General features: G+C 39.6%; 1 protein-coding gene across 1 annotated transcript in view; it reads left to right on the forward strand.

Moving 5' to 3' along the window:
* The first annotated feature begins 2,376 nt into the window (after window positions 1–2,376).
* The window catches only part of dner (delta/notch-like EGF repeat containing), a 66,806-nt gene continuing 48,356 nt past the window's right edge, over window positions 2,377–20,826 (forward strand). The window contains exon 1 of the mRNA XM_074680197.1: window positions 2,377–2,890. Within this exon, the coding sequence (XP_074536298.1) occupies window positions 2,579–2,890 (312 nt within the window). The 5' untranslated portion in view covers window positions 2,377–2,578. The remainder of the gene's footprint in view (window positions 2,891–20,826) is intronic.

Raw genomic sequence — 20,826 nt, forward strand, 5'->3', positions numbered from 1 at the left:
TTTGACTCATCCTTGTTAATTGTTTTATTTATCCCTCCTTCCATCTTGATTTTTTTTTCTTTAATCAAACTCTCTGCAGGTTCCAGTCACAAAGGGTCTACATGCTGTTTCTTTGTGGTGCTATGAATCTACCAGCTTTTACTTTTTTCAGTTAGCTTGTTCTACAGAGGAAATTATCATGTAAAGAACTTTAAGGTTTGAATGTTGTGAAAACTCCTCTTAAAGTTTGGAAGTAATTTCGTCTTTTTTATTTTAGGTAAACAGTTTATCCTGAAAGTATTCACAGCACTTTAGTTTCCCACATTAAGTTACAGACACATTCCAAAATGGAATAAAATTGTTTTTTTTTTCCTTCAGAGTTCCACACATAACACCCCAAAATGACAATGTGAAAAAAGATTCTTTTTGAATTTTTTGCAAATTTACTACAGATAAAAAAAAAACAAGAAATCACATGTATGTACATGGTCACAGCTTATGCTTGATACTTTGAAAATTTGCAAAGATTTAAAAAAAAAAAAAAGGAAAAAAAAAAAATATATATATATATATTACGTTTTCATGGGGTTAGGTAAGGGTTAGAGTTAGGGGTTAGGGTAGGTAAGGTTAGGAATAGATTTAGGTTTTAGGACTATGGTTAGGGTTACCCAGAGTCAAGAGGTACAGAATTATCAGTTTTCTATGGTCAGGGATGCGGTGCCATGTCATCTGCAGGCTCACCGTTATCAATTCCTAAGGCAGAGCAGCCATGTACCAGGAGATGCCAGAGCACTTCATTTGTGGAGATTTTCTTTTCCAGTGAGACTTAACAACTTCCTATAATGCCAGAGCTACCAAATGGCCTTAATATCACTGTGCTTGACAGGCCAGCTCACCCAGAGAATCTGTGGGGTTCAAATGAGACCAACTTCACCTCAGGCTTTAATAACATCCAGGTGGCCAAGAAGCCACTCACCAACATGTTTTAGTTGCATTGATGCAGAAGTATTACCATAGAGACAAATGAATTCTGGTTTTCATGAGCCATTCTCATTTAACTATTAACAAAAGCAAACACTTGAAATATTTCCCTTTATGATCAATGGAAATTGGACATAAAGTTAGTTGGGAGGAATACAATAATGAAAAAGAACTTTTTAACAATAATCTGACTTGTTTTGAAAACCAAGGTGTAATGACAGATCAGTTTCACGCATGCTCTGAATAAGTGAGGACACTTACCAAGATCAATTTTAAGTGTGTTTTACCTTCAGCTTTATGACTTAAATATCCAAGTCATTGCAATTTTTGGTAGGTTTATTTCTGATCTTTTCTCATAATTTACTTATATCCATTCAATCTTGGCTGGTATACATATTCTTTTCTAAGTATATGAATGCTTCGGCCCTTTAAGCCCTGTTTTCACTCTCAAGTAACAAGTGATAGTGACTAGAAAACATATACTTTTTGTATTATGTGTTTATTTAATTTTCTGTGATAAAAGGGGCAGATATGATAAGATGATTTCTTCTTTCTGCCCCTTTTCATTTGTTTGATTTTTTTCTATTTTTTTAAATTAAATATACGTTTTTATGATTATATGAATGAAAAAAGACCAACTAAACTAAACTAAAATAGAAAACATCATCTGCAGAATAAAGCTGCACCGTCTTCTTTTAAGGCAGAGTCCTTGAAAAAAATGTTAAATGATTACTCAGCAAAAAATTTTTTAAAAAAGGTCTCTGGCCATTTATCGAGGATTTCTTAAACATGTGCCGGGCTTTTCTACTCTCATATCTTCAACTGTTGAACTCTGACCCCTTGGATGGCACCAACCATGTTCACTGAGTGTTTTTAAAACAGCTTATTATGAATGATCTAATGCAGCAGTATGAGTCTGCTGTTTTTAGACTTCAGAGTGCTCACCTCCCCCTGTGGTAACACCCCCTCTTATCACGAAGAAGCAGCTAATCTTACGGCAAAGCTGATGAGGATTTTCTCCTCCCCCTCTTCTGTCTTCCCCAAACTTCACCTTCCCTCCCTCCTTGAGCGTCCGGCTCCAAGGAGAGGTTATTGATGATGAGACTCCCAATGAGGAAGGTGCAGAGCTTGTCTTTTGCTTTGAGAGGAGCTGGAGAAGTGTGTGTGTGTGTGTGTGTGTGTGTGTGTGTGTGTGTGTGTGTGTGTGTGTGTGTGTGTGTGTGTGTGTGTGTGTGTGTGTGTGTGTGTGTATGTGTGTGTGTGTGTGTCTGTTTGTGTGTGTCTGTTTGTGTGTGAAGGTGCTCTATGAAGGATGCGTATGGAGGATGCGTGTGTGGTGGGGGAGTGGCGTCAGCATTCAACGTCACAGTGACTCCGAGACAGGAGAGCACCCTCCCCTACTCCTCCTCCCGCATCTCTACCTTTCTCTCCGTCAGCCTCCACACCAGCAGCCAGTCTGCTCTCAGTCAGTCTGCTGCACACAGCTCTCACACTCTCTCTCACACACTAACACACACCTCAGCTGCTGCTCGGACACGACTGATCGAGCTGTAAGGGAAGAGGAAAAAGACACATCAAAAAGAGGACAAAAAAGAAGGAAAGGAGACAGAGTAAGAGGATGAGGATGAGTGTGAGCCGTTGTCCCACACAGACTGTTGTACAGAGCTGTACGCCCCCCCTGCTCCTCCTCCTGCTCCTGGGCAGCAGCAGCAGCAGTGGCGCCGTCCCCTCTCCTTTCCAGCTGGCCCCAGACACCCCAGCTCCGGCTGAGCCCACCCCAACCCAGGCTACCCCTCGTCCGGACCCCTGCGAAGGGAGACCCTGCCTCAACGGGGGCTTCTGCCTTGTCCTCCCCTCTGCCGGTAGGCCAGAGGACACCTGGGAGTACACCTGCACCTGCAGCCAGGGCTTCACTGGACAAAACTGTGAGGTATGGACATGATTTTATAACCTATAAACGTAGGAGCAGCTTTTGTTGGAGGTTCTTTTCTTAGAGTTTTCCTTGGATTCAGAAACAGAGTTGGATTACAGCAGAGAACGAAGAGTTTAGATTGAGGTGTTGCTTGTTTTAATTTTGTTTTCAAGCTGAATCAGTCAACACTACATGGGCTCTTGGTCTGTGTTTATTCCTTTTATCCACAGAAAGTATTTCAGCCTGCTGCTCCTTTTCGTTGTGTGTTGAGCTGTAAAGAGTCAGTTTCTTGGATGAAACCTCGGTTCCACTTTCTGTCACCTTTTTGCATCTCCCCCGCTGTAACCTTCAACGATTTCCTTCTGAATGATGTATATCATAAAACCCACATCTAACGCGTGTGTGTCCATACAGTAGATGATGCTTGTATTCTTGCTCCCTGCTGTTGGATGGTTTTCTTAAAGGGAGCATGTGCTGTCAATGAGGGGAGATGGAGACGAGTGCTGCGTTGCTGTGGCAACAGGAGGGGAGAGCAGTGGCAATGAAATGCAAGTGTAGACTGGGGATCTGTGTGTGTGTGTTTGTGTGTGTGTTTGTGTTTGTGACTATGTACTGCAAGAATTGTTTTGTATATCGGACACAGTGCTTTCCAGGCAGTGACATCTTTATTTCTTAAAAACCAAGAGGAGAGCGTAGTTACAGATCTGTTTGCTACCTTCTGATGTGTAGGGGATATAAAGTCAAGTGAGGGGGATTCAGTCTTCATCGAGGATCCAGATGATCAGGCCAAAATAATTTTGCATTCATTTAGTGAAAATATCTGGACAGGCATGAATAAGTGCTGCTTTTGGTGCAGCCTCAACATCATCCAAAATTCTTGGAGTCAGTTGTATCTGATGTCTACTAGCTCTCTTCCCATTTTTCTACAGTCACCTACTTTGTATGTTTTTTTTTTTTTTTTTTTTTTTTTGGGGGGGGGGATAAAACGTGGATTTCCAGTTTCTTCCTCATACCCCCAGTTATTTGGTGCTTTCCACTTGGCATCATTTGGAAAAGGTAACTATGAAAAAGTTAAATCTAGTTTAATTGATAAAAGACAGAATAGGATTTTAATGTTGTCATAAAAGTGTTTTTCTTCTGATTAAAATGTTTGTGTTTGAAAAAAAAAGAGATGTCTGATTGTGATTAAAATCTCTGAAGTTGCCTTTCCACTTCTTTCTATCCAAGGACATCTGAAGCCATGAAGGAGCCCTCCTTTACTTTAATTTAGTTCAGTATTGATCTCCACATAAACCTGCTCTTTTGTTGGATTGCATAGAATTAAACTGAGTTTACAATCCAAACGCTGTGGCCGGGCTTTTGTGGAGATAGGCTCAGTCTGTATCCAGGCCTGTGAGTCATATAGGGGTGAAAGAGAGCATCAGAAAGCAGCAGCATCACAGGGTGAGTCTGCTGCAGCACCACAGGGAGAAACAATGGCAAGGTGACTGGGTGAGATTAAGCAGAATCACCAACAGGTGGCAGCCACGTCCCCCCTTGTGGGTTTGCTTACACTGTTATGTTATGTGTTGTGTTTGACAGTAATGTGAAGGACCGACGACCTTAAGCTTAGCATTTAGCCACAGTTCGGATAGTTGTCTCCTTGACTGTCCTGCTTCCAAGTCTGGGAATAGCTGCAGTTTGTTTCCCCCGCAGCATGCTTCACTGCACACAAAACCACAGTGGACAACATTGTCACACAGCCTGAGCAGAGGCCGGACGACACACAGGAAATCTTTTTTAGAAAGCCCTCCAAAAAACAGAACAATAAACTGCTTCTCCTTTAGCATGCTACCCACAGTACATCTGCTGTGAAACTATAAAACAACAACATCCATCCACTCCAGCTTCCTCCCTTTCATGCACCAAATATCAGGTCCAGCTTGGACCCAGTGCCGGGCCCAGGGGTGGAATCATTGATTTTTGGCCCGCTCTGCTCTCACTGGTTGTTTCTTTTCCATGGAAACTAGAGCATCAGTCAATTGAGATTTGGTAAATGACCTGATTGGCTGAGCACATTGCTGGTTTACTTTCTTTGTCCTCTGTATGCGTCACAAGGCAGATGGTCCAGTGAGGACGAAGAGGGAGAGACAAGAAACAAAAAGAGGGAGAATGTAAGAGTAAGAAGAGGAAAGGAGGAGCAGGGATTAAAGAGGCAAAAAGAGAGAGTGAAAGAGTAGCAGAAGGCACAATGAGAACTATCTTTACAAAGCAAGAAAAGTCTTGGTTTTGGAGCTTAGAGAAGAATTACGTTTCTAAACCAGTGTCATGTTCTCACCCTCCTCTCTCTCTCTGCCTTCTTTTATCTCAAACTCTGTGTCGAACCTGCGGCGCCTTTCACAAAGCAGGATTAGCACAAAAACCCACGCTAAGTCTGTAAAAGTAAACTTGAACAGTAGGTTTTGGATTAAAATGCTGTCATGCCTGTTGATTTCAGGATATTTCAACATTTTTTTTTTAACTTATTCGACCAAAGTTGCTAATCCTGCTTTGTGACTCACCCCTTCTGGCTGTGTTTTTACTTTGCAGGAACTGAAGCAGCCTAATGCAAACCACAGCTGCGGGCATTGGGGGGAAAACAAACCCACTGTAGTCATCGAACTGGCGGAGTCTTAATATAAGCCCACACCTTTTCTTGGATGGCAGCCTGTAAGCTGTCCTGTTGGAATTCACCAGCCTTTCTTTCTTAGTTATTAGTTTCTCAGCCTCAAGCTTATCCATTATTAAAAGGCCTGTTGTGAGCCCTGATGGATTTGGTAACCCACTCTAAAACACAATGGGGCTGTGGCAGGGCAAAATAGTCATCCATCATAAAGTCTGTTGAGCTCTTATTGTGTTTCTCAGCCATTCAGTGATATGAAAGCAGTAGTTTATAGCAGGATTTTCAGTCTTAGGTTAGGTCTATAGCTTGAGCATTATAAACACAAGATGCTCTTTTTTCATTGTGCTGTTATTTGGAGAGGGGATGTGGGACTGAAAGATGGGATATCTCCAAAACGCACAGAAGTAATTCAGCTGTTCCTGCAGATAGCTCTGCCTAGATTTAATAAGCTCACATGGTGCATGTCAGAGCTGTGCAGACTGCAAGGTGTTTTCATCCTCAGAACTCATCGCTTTCTTTCTTGCAACATGTGAAGCTTCTTTCATATCTCCACCTTTCCAGTGCTTAATGAGTCTAATTAAAGTATTAAGGCGACTAAGATAAAAACTCAAGAAAATTTTTGTTAGCTTCTCCTGTGAGGTACTCTCTGTTTGGGTTGATTTTGGTTCCCCCTCGGACAAACCTCTTAAGTTTTTTCATTTTTTTGTCTCCCTCCGCATGTTTAAGTAGTGATTTCTGCCTTAAAGCCTCTTCCTGCTGTCATTTAACAGTGGCGTGTATCACTTAGTGGGAATATTTGCTCCAAAGGAAAGCGAAAAGAATGCAAGAATGTGTCTCGTGTCTGACAGATCCTTTGGGAATTATTTAAAGAGTTCAAACTCCTTTAATTCATGTGTTTTCTTAACTAATTCATAACCTGTCAAAAACTCCTTAATTAAATCTCAAATTGAATTTCAAATGTAAATTTCAATTAGTTTTGTAAGGTTTTTACCAGAAGTGCATGAGGTCTCAGGTGATACAAACGCAGTGAACTCTGAATAGATGGACAGTTAGCAAGCTCTATAGTCTTCAGTGTTATTTTAGTGTGTGAAAGTATTGGGATACAAGACCCATATAGAAACACAAAGAAAGCCACAGATCATCCATCAAAGATAAAACATGCTATATGTTCCAGAGTTTAAGGAAAAAAAAGTGTAATCCCTGACTAAACCAAGTGTGTGTGTGCGTGCACACTTAAGTACATGTGTGTGTGTCTCTTTGTGTGTGTGTGTGTGAGTGGTGGTCAGCTCTTGTCTCCCTTGGCTATTCGCTCTGCTGCAGCAGATACAGCCTGAGCCGCATCCAATTAAGCCGAGCTCAAAGCTCATCAGCAGTCTTTGCTGTCTTTGATATCCCACACTTGTTAGTCAGAGGGAAGATGACGCTTGGAGGAATATGTTTCTGTGGACCATGTGTGTGCATGTGTGTCAATAGACTCTCCCTGCCTCTCTGTACAGACGTATTTTTTATCTCTGTTAGCTGAAACACTTTGGTTAAAGTCAGTCTAACAGTCAGTGAATTAGTTCAGGTGTCCAATAACAATACAAATATTTTTAATTTCACATATTCCTATATTTAAGATACTGGGATGAGAAACATTATCTGTTGGCATCCTGATGATAGCTGAGAGTTAAAGTGCATGAATGAGAAAATGATCAGACCCCTTAGAAAAACCAATTACAAAGAACAATGCTTAATTTTTTATTTTACTCTGCCAGTTCAATGCTGAGTCCTGATGGTTCTGTTTGACATGATGTACATCAGCGGATCATTTGAAGTCTTCTCGTAGGACTATAAGAAAAGAAGATAAATGAAGATGGGAGGAAGCAAGCCATTTGATCTTTATTGTGGTTCATTGTAACTGCACATTGCTATAATCCTCACCAAAGATAGCACAGTGGCATCTCAAGAAGCTCGTACACCATGAAAAATGTGTTTGTGTCATTTAATTCAATAAGACATTTTAAAGATCAATAAAATTAATTATTTTATCACACAAAACAATCTTCATTTATACATTAAACACTTGGTTGCAGTTTCTGTACCACGTGTCATTGCATGCATGGAAGTGACCACTGCTGAGGTGTTATGGAAATGTAGTTTACCTCCATCGTATTCTCCAGCTTGTCTGTCTTTTGAAGGTAGATTCTGCAGGATTTTCCTTAAAAAACATAAAATGTCAACTTTTTAAGGAATAATCATGCTCAATTGTCTCCAACAAGCCTCTATACATGTGTGCTAGTGTCTGCCTCTAACCTCTCTACGTTTATATGTCTATGTTTTGATAGTTTCTGGACGTTTCTGGGCAGAGAGTAGACGTGGCCTTATCAGCCAATCACAGCGCACCCAGACTTTGCGTGTTTATAATTACGAGTGGAAGGAGCTAGCTAGAGTGGCTACGATAGTCCTAGCGCGAGCAGGAATAAACGAAACGAAACGCCAAACAGATACAGCTTTTTACTTAACGAGAAGGACGATTGGCCCGACCTTCACTTTCGGGAACTTGGAGAGCAGGACGGGAGGGAGAGCAACGCGTGTTGGCTAACAAGGTATGTGTTAGCTTGTGCTGATAAGCCGAGTCAGGTGCACGGCTCCTGAGTCTGTCCTAGAAACGCGATGCTACTGGTGGTTGCTGGTCTGGGTGTGTCCACGTGCCTTCTTTCAAGAGCAATGGATGAGCAATGCCTCTGATACTACACCAATGAGGAGTCCAGTTTGAACGTTGTGCTTACTAACGCTAAGGAAAATTCATGCATACCCTACTTTTAAGGTGAACTGTTATTTTTTCATCCTCCTATAATCAACACATTATGGATTACCGTTTAGGGTAAAGTGTTCCCAGGTTCTCAAAATCGTAAATTTCTTGAAGTCCTCTCAAGTTTGAAACCATCCCCAAAACCAAACCAACCCCCAGTCCAATTTGCAAACTGCAAACTGCTATTCTTCACAGCAATGATTTTTTTTGTAGCTCACCCTTCTTGTGTTGATGACCTTTTCTGAACAACTGTGAGGTCAGCAGTCTTCAGAGTGTTCATGAATAGATATTACACTGTTTAAATTATGATTTAATCAAACTTAAATTTTATAATTTACTTAAATGTTCACCAGAATGGCCTTATTAATAATTTAAAATGCTTTTAACATTTCAATTGATGTGTTTCAAGTTCAGAATACATTAAGTTTTCGCTTTTTTATGGTCAGATGGAAAAATAAAATAAACTAAAAGTTTTTTAACAATACTCACATTTTCTGTATGTGACAGTTTTAGGGGCATTTTTAACATATTCTAGCAACAGAACATATGACTTTTTAAAAATATATATTTTTTGCCGGACATAGGCGCAAGAGAACGCTCAGCAAATGTCCAAAGATAGAGTCAGGAAATTATTTCAGTTTCTGTCATCCTGGACAAAATGATGGTGAAGAGCAGAGAGCTGTTTCACATGTAAACTCTCATGTAATCAGTAAGGGATGATTTGCTGTTAGTGGGGATGTTTTTCTTTGCTTACAGGCTGCTTATAACCCCACTGCGTCCTTTGATACAGCAGGTATTCATCATTAGATTTTTTCAATAGATAAACTTGCAGCGCCGTGTTCATGTCCAGTATGAAAAACCGCCCACTTTTCCACTTACAGTCACAAGGATGTGTTTAGGTACCCAAACATGGTACTGTTTGAATTTCTGTGAATAGGTACTACAGACAAAATTAAATCAGTACCTATAAAAGTACTCAATTCGGTTCCCATCCCTATCAGGAAGATGGTCTCCTTTGAGCTATTAGCACTGAACTATTTCTACTATTCATGCTGGTGTTCTTAGATGTTATAAGGCGGAGCGTGCAGCCTTTGAACAGAAGAGCTTGAGGCCAATCACTTTGGTTATTTCCATATCACACATCACCTGGCCTTTTGATGTGCGTGTGGAGCAAGGAGTTGCTGGTATGATTAGATCGTGTGGCTCATACATATGGATGCTGCAGAGATGGTCTGCTCAGGTCATGAGTGGCTTAACATCAGATACTTATGCTCAGGATTTTGGTTTCTTAAGAAATCTGTGTGCCTAATCCAACAGAAGAAGGCTAAAAATTGTATCGAGTTTATCTTGACGTCTATAGCATTTAGCTCTAATGTGCCCTCCAGAGGTTACTTCCAGTAACACTTGTGGTGCAAGGCCAAGCACATGAATACTTTTGCTCATTACACAGATGGGTTTGTATGTTTAGGTTAGAAAAATAAAAACAACTGTATCACTCTTATTACTGTACAGTGTACATTTATCACCAAACCAGTTGTTGCCAGCAACATTTGACAACAGGACTGCCAAAACCATTGGGAAAAACAATTCAGTAAAAAAAGACAGTGAATTTGTTTAAAATAAACTGAAGCTCAGTTAGCAAGAGTTTTAAAAATATGACACCCTTGCTGTATTTCATTTATGCTTCCTTCCATTTTTTTTATTTCCTCAAATAGTCCAATCAAGTTGTCACTTTTCTTCAGCACTCCTGACTGCTTCCATATCTGAAACCCATATTTCTTATTTTATCACCACCACTCATCATGAAGAGGGCTCTTAGCTCCATGTCATTGGCTCTCTAATTTTGCTTGAGTGTAGCAGCAAAACTTCCCACTCTGTCCCGGATAAAAAAGAAGTCATTACATTTCCTCCAGTGGTTTAGTTTGGGTGTTTCTTATTGCTTTTCGTCTGCCCCTGTTGCTATTTATATCTTTAATGGCGCAGCGAGTTATGCCACTATCAGCGGTATAATGTCAAAAAGGGCAGAGCAGCTCTTACTCAGCAGCACTTCACCCGTATAATAACCCTGTGTGATGACACCTTCATTGTACCGTCGCTCATAATGATTACTCTTGTTGTTTTAGATGTCAACATAATGAGTGTGTGGCAGAAGGTGAGTGCATGCGTAAGAGATCCATTTGCAGAGCTATGCTCTTTACAGTTCATAAATTTTTTCCTCTACTTTTAACATTTGAGAAAAAAAAATCTGTATCAATGGTTCACTTCAGCACTTAGGCCACAACATTCAGGGAAAACATCAGCCTTCACTGAGGCAGCTACCAGTGCTGCTTCTTACTGCTTTTTCTCCTTGTGAGTTGAGAGTGAATGGAGTCCAAGCTGTTCACTCATTTAAAAATATAAGGTTAATGTCTCTGCAGCCTGTTTCTGCTTCACTTCACAGATTATGTTTCTGTGCTCTTTGTTGTCTTTTAGTTACAGTCTGCTAACTCTGAAAATTAGTTTTCTAATTCATTCTGACAAATCCTATTCCTTCAAAATATTGGGATGCTTTATACGTTTTGGGGGGAACATATTTTGATGGTTTGCAAATCAGTTGAAAACAGTACAAAGACAACATCCAAAATGTTAGAAAACTAATCTAACGTGTACATTCATTTTAAATTTGATGTTGGAAACACATTTGGGACAGAGAAAATAAAACACTAAAAAAAACCACAACCTGTGGAAAACATAGATACTGTCCGAGGGGCTGAGCCTCTCTGAAGTAAAGATGAGAGGTTTACTGTTCTATGGGAGACTTCAGGAGCAAATAGTTCAACATTTCAGAATTAAGTTCCTCAGAGTACAATTGCAAACAAATTGTCTCCTTCTCTCATCTCCTGTCCATAGCTCCTGTCTCTGCTGTGATTGACCATAGACTGTATGATTCATGGACGTATTCTCCCCGATGTCACCTGTCAGTTTCTGAAATGGACTTTGAAGCAAATCAGCGATCACGGCCATATTGGAAGTGGCAAGGACTTCAAGTACAGCTATAAGGCGCCTGTCACATGACCTGAGCTGTGCCTCTGATTGGATGAGCCTATGATCATAATATCCTCTGAACTGACGGGTTAGAAAAAAATTACACCCTCGGTACAGTGTGTGCTGATAGTGGAATTAGGGATTCAGTCAGGAGACGTTTTTTGAACCAGGCTGTAAATAGGTTTATTCCTGCAGTGAAAACAGCTTTTTTTGGCTTGGTGTGTGTGTGCCTTCCAGTACTTCCAGAGCCAGCCTCAAGCGGACACTTGAGAAACAGCAGATTTTAGCACTTCCACATTGTCTCATTTTCTTAGGCCAGAGGTTGCCGCTTGTGATTGACAGATCAGTGCAGCCACTGTGAGGTCACTGGCTTTACAAAAAGCTGGTGCTCTCTGCTGTTGCGGTTGTGTAGTGGTTATCCGCAGAAGTCAACAGTTAGACCCTAGACTGTATATAGAGTGGACAGCGTGGCTCCGCCATTTACCATTGTACGGTTTTGAAGCCAAAATACCCCCATCACAGGCGCCGCCATTGAGATGAGTGCAGTAGAGATGATGAGGGATTCAGGGAGATTCTGAGTGGAGCTGGGTGACAAAAATAATAAATATATATTTTTTCTTTCGAGAGTCTAAACACTTCTTGACTCTACCTCCTGACATATTTTACAAAACCCCCCCCCCAAGAAACACACGAGAACGGCAGCTGTCAATCATTGTTAAATGTGACGTTTTTAACCTTGTGTAACTAGTGAAAACAAAACTTTTCAGAAAAAAGAGGACTTGAATACAAGACAGCCAAATAATATCTTCAAGCCACCACAATGATCGGACGTGAGAAACATTTCTACGAGGTGTATTAATTTTTTTTAAGTTTGACCACAGCCCATTTGGAATGACTGGCGATCCAGATTTTTTGATCTATACTGCAGCCAGCCACCAGGGGGAGCAGTTTTTGTGGAGACCTCACTTCGAGCCGAGCAAGATGACGTCCATTTTTTTTACAGTCTATGGGTTAGATCTCGATTATTAGACAGCCCCCTTTTTCCACGTTATTTTTGATAAAAAATAAACCTGTCTTACATTTAGGTCAATACAGTATATCTTATCATCAGCTGTCCTGTGCATGCCTATGTAGTATTTTTGATAATAAAAAAAACGTGCTCTGCTTTTTTAACAAACAAATAAATGGGCTGCAAGAAAAGTTATCTCAGAACAGCACACATGGGAAGCACTCGGGATCAGATCAAAACAACATTGAGCTCAACTATGGGCATTAAATTGAAACATGACCCTGTACAAAAAAAAAGCCATATCTGCATTTTCATCTTAGATATATTTATATGTTAAATTACCATGTGGCAACAGAAAGGTTATCCTGTAATACATGAATACATAAGATCTTGAAACTTTCATTGCCCATATCATCTGAGTCTTCTTTCCTAAACTGTTTTTGGCTCAGTCTAAACTTCTGCCTCCCACAATCATATGCTGTTTTGTTTTGTGTTGAGTCATTTTTGTTACAAACTAAACCACACACACACACACACACACACACACACACACACACACACACACACACACACACACACACACACACACACACACACACACACACACAAAACTAGAATAGAATAGAATAGAATAGAATAGAAAATACTTTATTTATCCCCGAGGGGAAATTCAGGAGTCACCGCAGCATTTAAGAAAACAAAAGTAAGAAAGAGTATAGAAAGTGCAAAAAAAGTCCATAAGAAATTAGATGACAACATCCCGTCCACCACTCGTCCACCGCTCTCCAGCCCAGCCAGTCTCCACCTCCACAGGGTCCAGGACTGAGCCTCCCCAAGAAGTCTGTTCAGTCTCTGTCTCCTGGATCCTGTCTGCTCACAGCAGGCGAAGCTCCTCCAATGTGGCGCCGGCGTCCGATGTCAGCTCCGTCAGCCACGTCCGTGAACAGCACGATGCCACTGGGTTAGCACAGCTAGCTCGTCCATCCCCCGGGGCTAGATCCCACGTTCCCAACAACGATGGATGGAAGGACAGGTCCACGTCGTCACCTCGCAGCTCACATCCGAGAACCAGCACGTCGTCCTCACCTCCTCCTCCTCAGCTCGAGGGAAATCATCAAGCCCTACACTAGTTAGCATTGACATGCTACAGGCTGCTAACAGCTAATTTTGCATGTAAACAATGCAGCCGTGGTTACATGTAGGATCTCCAGACAAACACAGGAGAAAAGTAGTAAAAAATATCGCCGAAGCCACAAAAAGTTTGATGTCCGTGACCGACAATGAACCATACAAAGTGATGATCCACTCCAAATACAAAGATGACGAAAAAGAGACAAAGAAAATTACAAGAAACGGACAAAGACGAGAGAGCTGCTGCAACAGGCAGCTACTTGGGTAGCGCCTAGCAACGGAAAAAAAAAAAAAAAAAAAAAAAAAAAACTATAAAATATAAAAAATATATTATAATAATTATAATATATTTATATATAAAATATATATATATATATATATAATATATTATATATATATATAAATATATATATATTATATTATATTATTAAATATTATTATTAAATATTATAATATTATTTATTATTATATTATTAAATATATATTATATATTTATATATATATATAATATAAAATATATATATAAATATATTATATATATATATATATATATATATATAATATATTTATATATAAAACTATACTAAGTATCAAGAAAAGCTCTGCATGCTGTCAAATTATTGTCTTTTTTTGAAAGGCCCTCATCTTTTATGTAATTTTTCAAAGTCCTTTAAAAAAACAAAAACAAAACAAAACAAAAAGAAACCCCACTTTCTTTGTTTTTTGGGTACAGGGATTGTACCTTGCATTCCAAATTGTTTCACAGAACTACAGTTTTCTTATTTAAAGGACTATTATAACACTTTGTTTATATATTTAAAGGCAGTTTTTGACAAGACCAGAATGTTGGGACAGCTCTGATTGTAGCTTAGGCAAAAAAAACTGCAACATACAACATTTAGAAGCAGCATTAAGAAGTACTCCATACCTAACCCACACTGTGCTGTACAGTGAGCGTTGAGGGAGCCAGAAACAGACTTCTCCACAGCACACTCTGATCCATAACAGTGTGTTATAGCATTTATAGGAGGGGCTGACAGCAGAGTCGGTGCGCATCATCCTCTGCTCTGCTGCCCTCTTTCCTTTCCAGAAGACGGTGACTCAGTAACAGATGCTGCACTGACTCCTGCTGTCTCCTCCTCAGACGAACACAACTTGTCAGCTAAGTCGATCTGACAATATGTTATTTAATGAAGCCAACTGGGAGACAAGCCAGCACGCTGCGGAGTGTGTGTACTGATGTGTGTCGTGAACATCTTCTCTTAGCTGCAGACAATAAATGCCAGCTTAGTTAAAAAAAAAAAAAAAGAAATCCCTCCAGGACTGGTAAAGCACCTCCGACAGAGAGTGGAGCGGGGTGCAGGCAGCAGCCCCGGGCGTCAGACACACAGATTAGCTGGTATTAACAGCTGGGCCTGTCTGCTAGGTGATAGGAGAGACGATGTGGAAAATCTGGCTGTCTGGTAGGGATGTGCTCAAAATAAATTAATCAAAAAGTACATTTTCAATACAGAAAATAAACTGTTGAAGTGTACCTGAAGTTGGGTCTTAACAGAGAATATGGTTTGTAGTTGAGGAAGGGGACTAACAGGAACATAGACAAACCCATTTATCAAGGTTTGTTTACATTTGTTGCAGTTTCTGAGCTAATTTTATTTTGGGAAACTAGCACCATGTTACATATTGTGAAACTATATTATACTAATAAAAAGCAAAATGAGATTTGGACATTTCAACTGCTTTTTTAAGATTTATTTTATTTTTATATAAAAAAAAGTTTTACTACTAGTGGTGTTATTTTTCTTGTGGAAGTAGAAATGGCTTTCAGGGTGATGTAAAAAGATCTGCCCTTGTAAGAGCGTTAAATGTTAATGATGGGTAATCTTCATGTCCAGTGTTGTTTTACTGGTGAGCTATGACGTCAGTGAACTCGAGTCTAACCAGTGGGGGAGAGACAAGCTCACAGCCGGAAAGAATTGATCATGTCTGAAGCTCTGTCTCCTGCTAATTCATCCAGCTCTTGCAGCTCCCCTCTGATCGCATCCATCCTCATCGATTAGCAGTCAATCCATCTTTATCGCAGAGAGGCTTTACGCTTTTATGAGATAATCCTTGCATTAGAAATGTTTAAAACATCTCACATTAAAACTTTTCTTTTTTCTGTAATTGGACACTTTTTGTGTGTGTATGTGTGTGTATTTGGCTGACTGTATTGTGCAGGGGCTCAAAAACAAAGAGAGGCTTGAATGAACAATCACTGTGTGTAATACATGTGCTACATTTCACCCAAATACCCAGACAGCTCTACTGGCAAGTCAAAAGTCAGTTTTTATCAAAAGGAATTTAAACACCATCACTGTACTAAGCTAAGCCTGAAGGAGTAGCTAATGAGACTGTTGTCATCAAAGAAACGTACCAGAAAAGCAGCAGAGTACTGTTTGTAGTAATGGAAACACCACTGACCTGTAGATGACACCAAGTTGAAGAAATTGACTCCAGCAGTTGCTGGATGACTTGAATGATTTGAAGGTGGAAATCTCTTACTGACATGTTCCATATGTTGGCTTCATGGTTGCAGTCGAAGAGTCTTACTTTTATTTCTGAGGTCTAATGCAGGGGTGGGCAACATGGGGCACAGGTGCCATAGCTGGCTATTTATGTTGGTATGCAGAGAATAAAAGAGGACAAAATAAATAGATCATACAATTATCGTGTTCTATTCTAGTTAACACTTCACAAGAAATTGAGCACACTTAATGTGTTCTTACATAAAAATTTAACAAATAAAGTTACATAATAAATTTGAAACATGACGTTACAAGTGCATGAATGTGTCTTGAAAATGCGTCACCGCAAATATCTTGGGAGGTCAATATGTTAGCTCGAAATCACATCCATTTAGCGGTGTTATCAAGGCAAACAAACCAAGTTCCAGTCGTTCTTTCCAATATGGTTGAACAAGGGAGATGGATTTATTGCCTGAGATTGCTGATACTTATTTCTTTCTTAATATTATCAACAGTCTCCTTGAATGGTTTTCCATGCTGAGCTATGCAGTGAGAAATAGTATAACTTCCTTCCGTTGGTTTTTTTTTTTTTTTTTTTGCCAACAGTGGTTTCAAGTTTGGTCTCTAAAAGATGCTGCCCACTTGATGTCCTAAAACACCACAATTTCACAGCGAAGGGTGCAGATCACCCAATCTCCACTATCATTAAAATGATTAAAATATTCAGGATCGCCTATACAAAATACATACAATCAGTGTTAACATGGTGTAAAGTTAATCGAACATTACTAATGTCCAAGGTTCCCTTGCTAATGTGAGATTAACCATTTTGTACAGGCAATCTTGAATATTTCAATAATTTTAATAATAGTTTAATAGTTTAATAATAGATTGGGTGATATGCACCCTTTGCTTTGAAAGTGTAGTGTTTGAGGACATCAAGTTGGCAGCATCTTTTTGAGACCAAACCTGAAAACACTGTTAGTAAAATACAAACAAACAAACAAAAAAAGGCAATGACAGGAAGTTATACTTTTTCTTACTGCATAGCTAAGCATTGAAAACCATTCAAGGAGACTGTTGATGATATAAAGAAAAAAGTTAGTATCAGCACTTTGGGCATGTGTGTATTTTAAAGTGGTTCGAGTTGTGGAAAAGGTTGCCTACCCCTGGTCTAATGTATCATATCTTGTGTTTGATTTGATTTGATTTGATTTATTTAGGATCCACCATTAGTTACAGCAAATATGCAGTGGCTTTTCTTCCTGGTGTCAACATATTACACTTTCAACAAAAAATATAATATTTTTAAGCATGCCTATATACACTACACTCACAACATTCACACAGTCACTCATAGAGTAGCTCTATTATCCACCACTTGATTGCAGAAAATAACCAATACACATTTACAAGTTTATAAAAGAAAACAAAAAACAAAAAAGAAGAGACAAACCACAGAATTTTTCTAACCTTTTGGGACTACAGCAAAAAAATTCATATCATTAGTGAGAAGTAGGTCATATTATTATCTTTCAGGTAAGCCATAAGTGAACAGATACATCTTTAATTTCTTGTTGAAGCAACTTCTGTTACTGTCTGGAATTAAAAAGCTTGGTAGTAGATTTCATGCCACCATTGCTCTGTAGAGAACTGAACCTTTTATCTCATTTGTCCTGCATGGAGGCAGCCTGAATCTCCCTTCCAATGCCTGCCTGGTACAGCACGTATGTTCATTAGAGAAGAATGTTAATTTATTATAGAGTGCTTCTGGGATTTTATTTGTAACTTCCTTTATAAAGGTCACTAAGTAGTGTAATTTACTTTTAACATCTAACCAAATTAGTTTATTATGCATCAATGTGCTGCTCGTTCTATATGAACAATTTGAAGCTATATGAGCAGCTTTATTTTGTGCTACTTGCAGCTTATATAAATTACTTTGTGCTGTATTTGACCAGATGACTGCACAATAATCTTAATATAAAAGAACTAGTGCCTGAATAAGTTGTTTGACCATGTAGCTTGGCATTAACTTCTTACAATGTCTTACCACTGCCATGCCTCTGCCCATCTTTATCACAATCTGATTTATATAACTATTCCATAACATTTTATCATCAATAATTAATCCTAATAACTTTACCTCTGTCTTTTGCTCTATGTGTTTATTTCCTATGCTCAAATTCAAGATTGGGGCTGATTTCAGCCTATATTTAGAGCCCAGAACCATGGATTTGTGTTAATGTTATTCGTGTCCCTGCTCTTTATCAGAAACTTTGTTTGGTTTGCTCCGAGTTTGCAGAGAACAATAGCGTGAAGCAGAAAGGACCTGTATGGAAAAGAAATAGCAGCAAAGTAGCTGGTAAATCTTAATGTCACATTAGTAGGGGAACCTTGGACATTAGTAATGTTTGATTAACTTCACACGATGTTAACACTGATTGTATGTATTTTGTATAGGCAATTCTGAATATTTCAATAATTTTGATAATAGTGTAACCCTGGATAAAAATAATATTAACTCTGTATTTGACACAATAAGCTCTTTGAAGCTGACTTTCCTTACCTACCTCCTGTTGTTCTAAATCAGAATGTGAATCATACATCTATGAGTCAAACATCACATGAAACCTACTGTTGATCACTATATGACTGTACTAGTTCAAAAGTTAGTGTCACAGTTCAGTCTTTTTAGCTCAATTTAGAAACGCTCCTGTTTTATCATGAACATGGCCTGTGTAGCTTATTTTTGGTTTAATACATGTACACCTCCGTTCCCTTGGTCCAGGACCTGAAAATAGTCTCAAACAAATCCACTTCTCACATGTAAAGTCAGCTATGCTGTGTTCAAGAAAAAAAAATCCTCTGACTCATGTTTGTTGATGTTGTTGTTGAGATCATCCCTCTTGTCCTCCCTCTCCCGCCCGCCTCCTGTCATCTCACAAACATGGTGTGTAGGCAGTGTCACAGATTGCGCTGAGATGGTCTACAGCTCGTCTGGGCTGGAGTGGCTTCCAGCAGCATTTCTTCTGCTGGGGAGGGGTAGAACAGTGCGATGATACATTTCCGCTTTTCATCGCTTTGCCCCCGTGTCTTTTCTAGGGTCTCCATGGCAACAGAGCAACGATGAGGGGAGTCAAGGGATCAACAGGTGGAGAGCGGAGAATGTCAGAGCTGCTTTCTGTGCACTTTATGAAGACTTTGTCTTTGAATCCAGAGAGGGCACAGAGTAAATCATGCGGCTCACAGCGCGTTTTCAGAGCAGTAAAAGAGAAAAGTGACGTTTTCACTGTCACTCTTTTGTACAAAAAAAAAACTCTTTTCACAGTTATTTCTGTGCACAATAGCCCTCCTGCTGTTTTCGGACGACAGGTGAAGCGAACAGTATATTACACTTCCTATTTTTTGGTGACAAAGGGAACAGGATGTTCCACTTCCAGCGTTTCACTGACTAATTCCCTGTGGCAGCAGGACCAGCTCCAGACCCATTTATAGCCTGACAGGAAGCAGAGAGGGATTTTGGTTAATTTAACATCTGCTACTTACCTATTTAAAACAATTAAATGTGACCAAATAAATCAGGCGCTCAGATTTTCAAAAGAGGGAAATAGAAAGCCTCAAGACACATTATGTCTTTAAAGGTTTTTCTGTTGTTATGGGGCTATGATCATGTCAGCAGTAGGCGTCAGGTTTTTTTTTTTTTTTTTTTGACATGCTGGTTATCTTGTTTCGAAGGAACCTTCTGTGTAAGTAGGTCAGAGGGAATGGGGAGCTTGTAGATCAGAGCACAGAATGACATCCATCTCCACCAGCTGGGGCCTGGCTGAGGAACTGATTATATATATTGTCTTTTGGGATTTCTCTGTCCATGCTAAATTTCATCCACGAGCTACAACACGTGCTTTATGAATGCAAACCTGTTACACTAATTAAGTATAAATACATAATGACTAATGTTCCTGCTCCTGGGTAAGGCAGATCTCAGTAGGTAGTGAGTTTTTTTATGCAGATAGTAATGATGAAACAGCATGTCACAGAGAGCCAGGGAGAGAACTTAGAAAACAGGAGGAGGTCTTCCATTCAAATCATTAAGTCCTCGGTGTTGCACAGCAGAGTCTCGGCGTACGATTTAAAGGTTTATTGAAGGCAGCGGACAGAAAGCACGGAATAAAAGCTGCTGAAGAACAAATGTTTCCATCGCTGTGTCCTTGACATGTTAAGTATGAGAGCAGTTAATGTCCACTGTCAGACTGGTACAGTAAAATAGAGATGTTAATCTGTTTCCTCTCATAAACCGCTGCCGGTGATAAACCTTTACAATGATTCTGTATAGTAAATGTGCACGATAGGCTAAGATGGTGACAAACAAGATACTAATTTATTGCTCAACCTTGAGCCATCCTGTCTTTGATAGGCTCTATTCTGTAATCTGTTAATGAAGCTGCTAAAGGTCCTCAGGCTAAGGATGTATCTCAAAGCTCACAAACACTTGTGCACAATCCCTGCGTTTCTTCAGCACCGGGTTCGATGTTGAGAAGCGGAACTGCCGTCAGACCCTGTTTGTTGAGGAAGTTTGCCTGACTGACAGCTTGACAGAAGGAAGAAAGAAAACCAGGACACAGCTGACACCAGATTCTGCAGGTGTTTTTAAGAAAACTGATCCTATTTCAGTGTAAAAGGTTAATCAAACATGCACTGTTTCCCTCAAAACATTAAATAATTTTGGACAGACTTTGAAATTCCCACCATTTTGGTTTAAGTGATATCCCTAATCCCTAATGTGCTGTTTGAATACAAGATGACAGTGGAGCTCAACAGCGTCAGAAATTCTTCATTGTGACGGAC

Source organism: Halichoeres trimaculatus, unplaced genomic scaffold, assembly GCF_033239565.1.
Source record: "Halichoeres trimaculatus isolate MK-OKI-2021-1 unplaced genomic scaffold, fHalTri1.1 fHalTri1_scaffold_9, whole genome shotgun sequence".
NCBI lineage: Eukaryota > Metazoa > Chordata > Actinopteri > Labriformes > Labridae > Halichoeres > Halichoeres trimaculatus.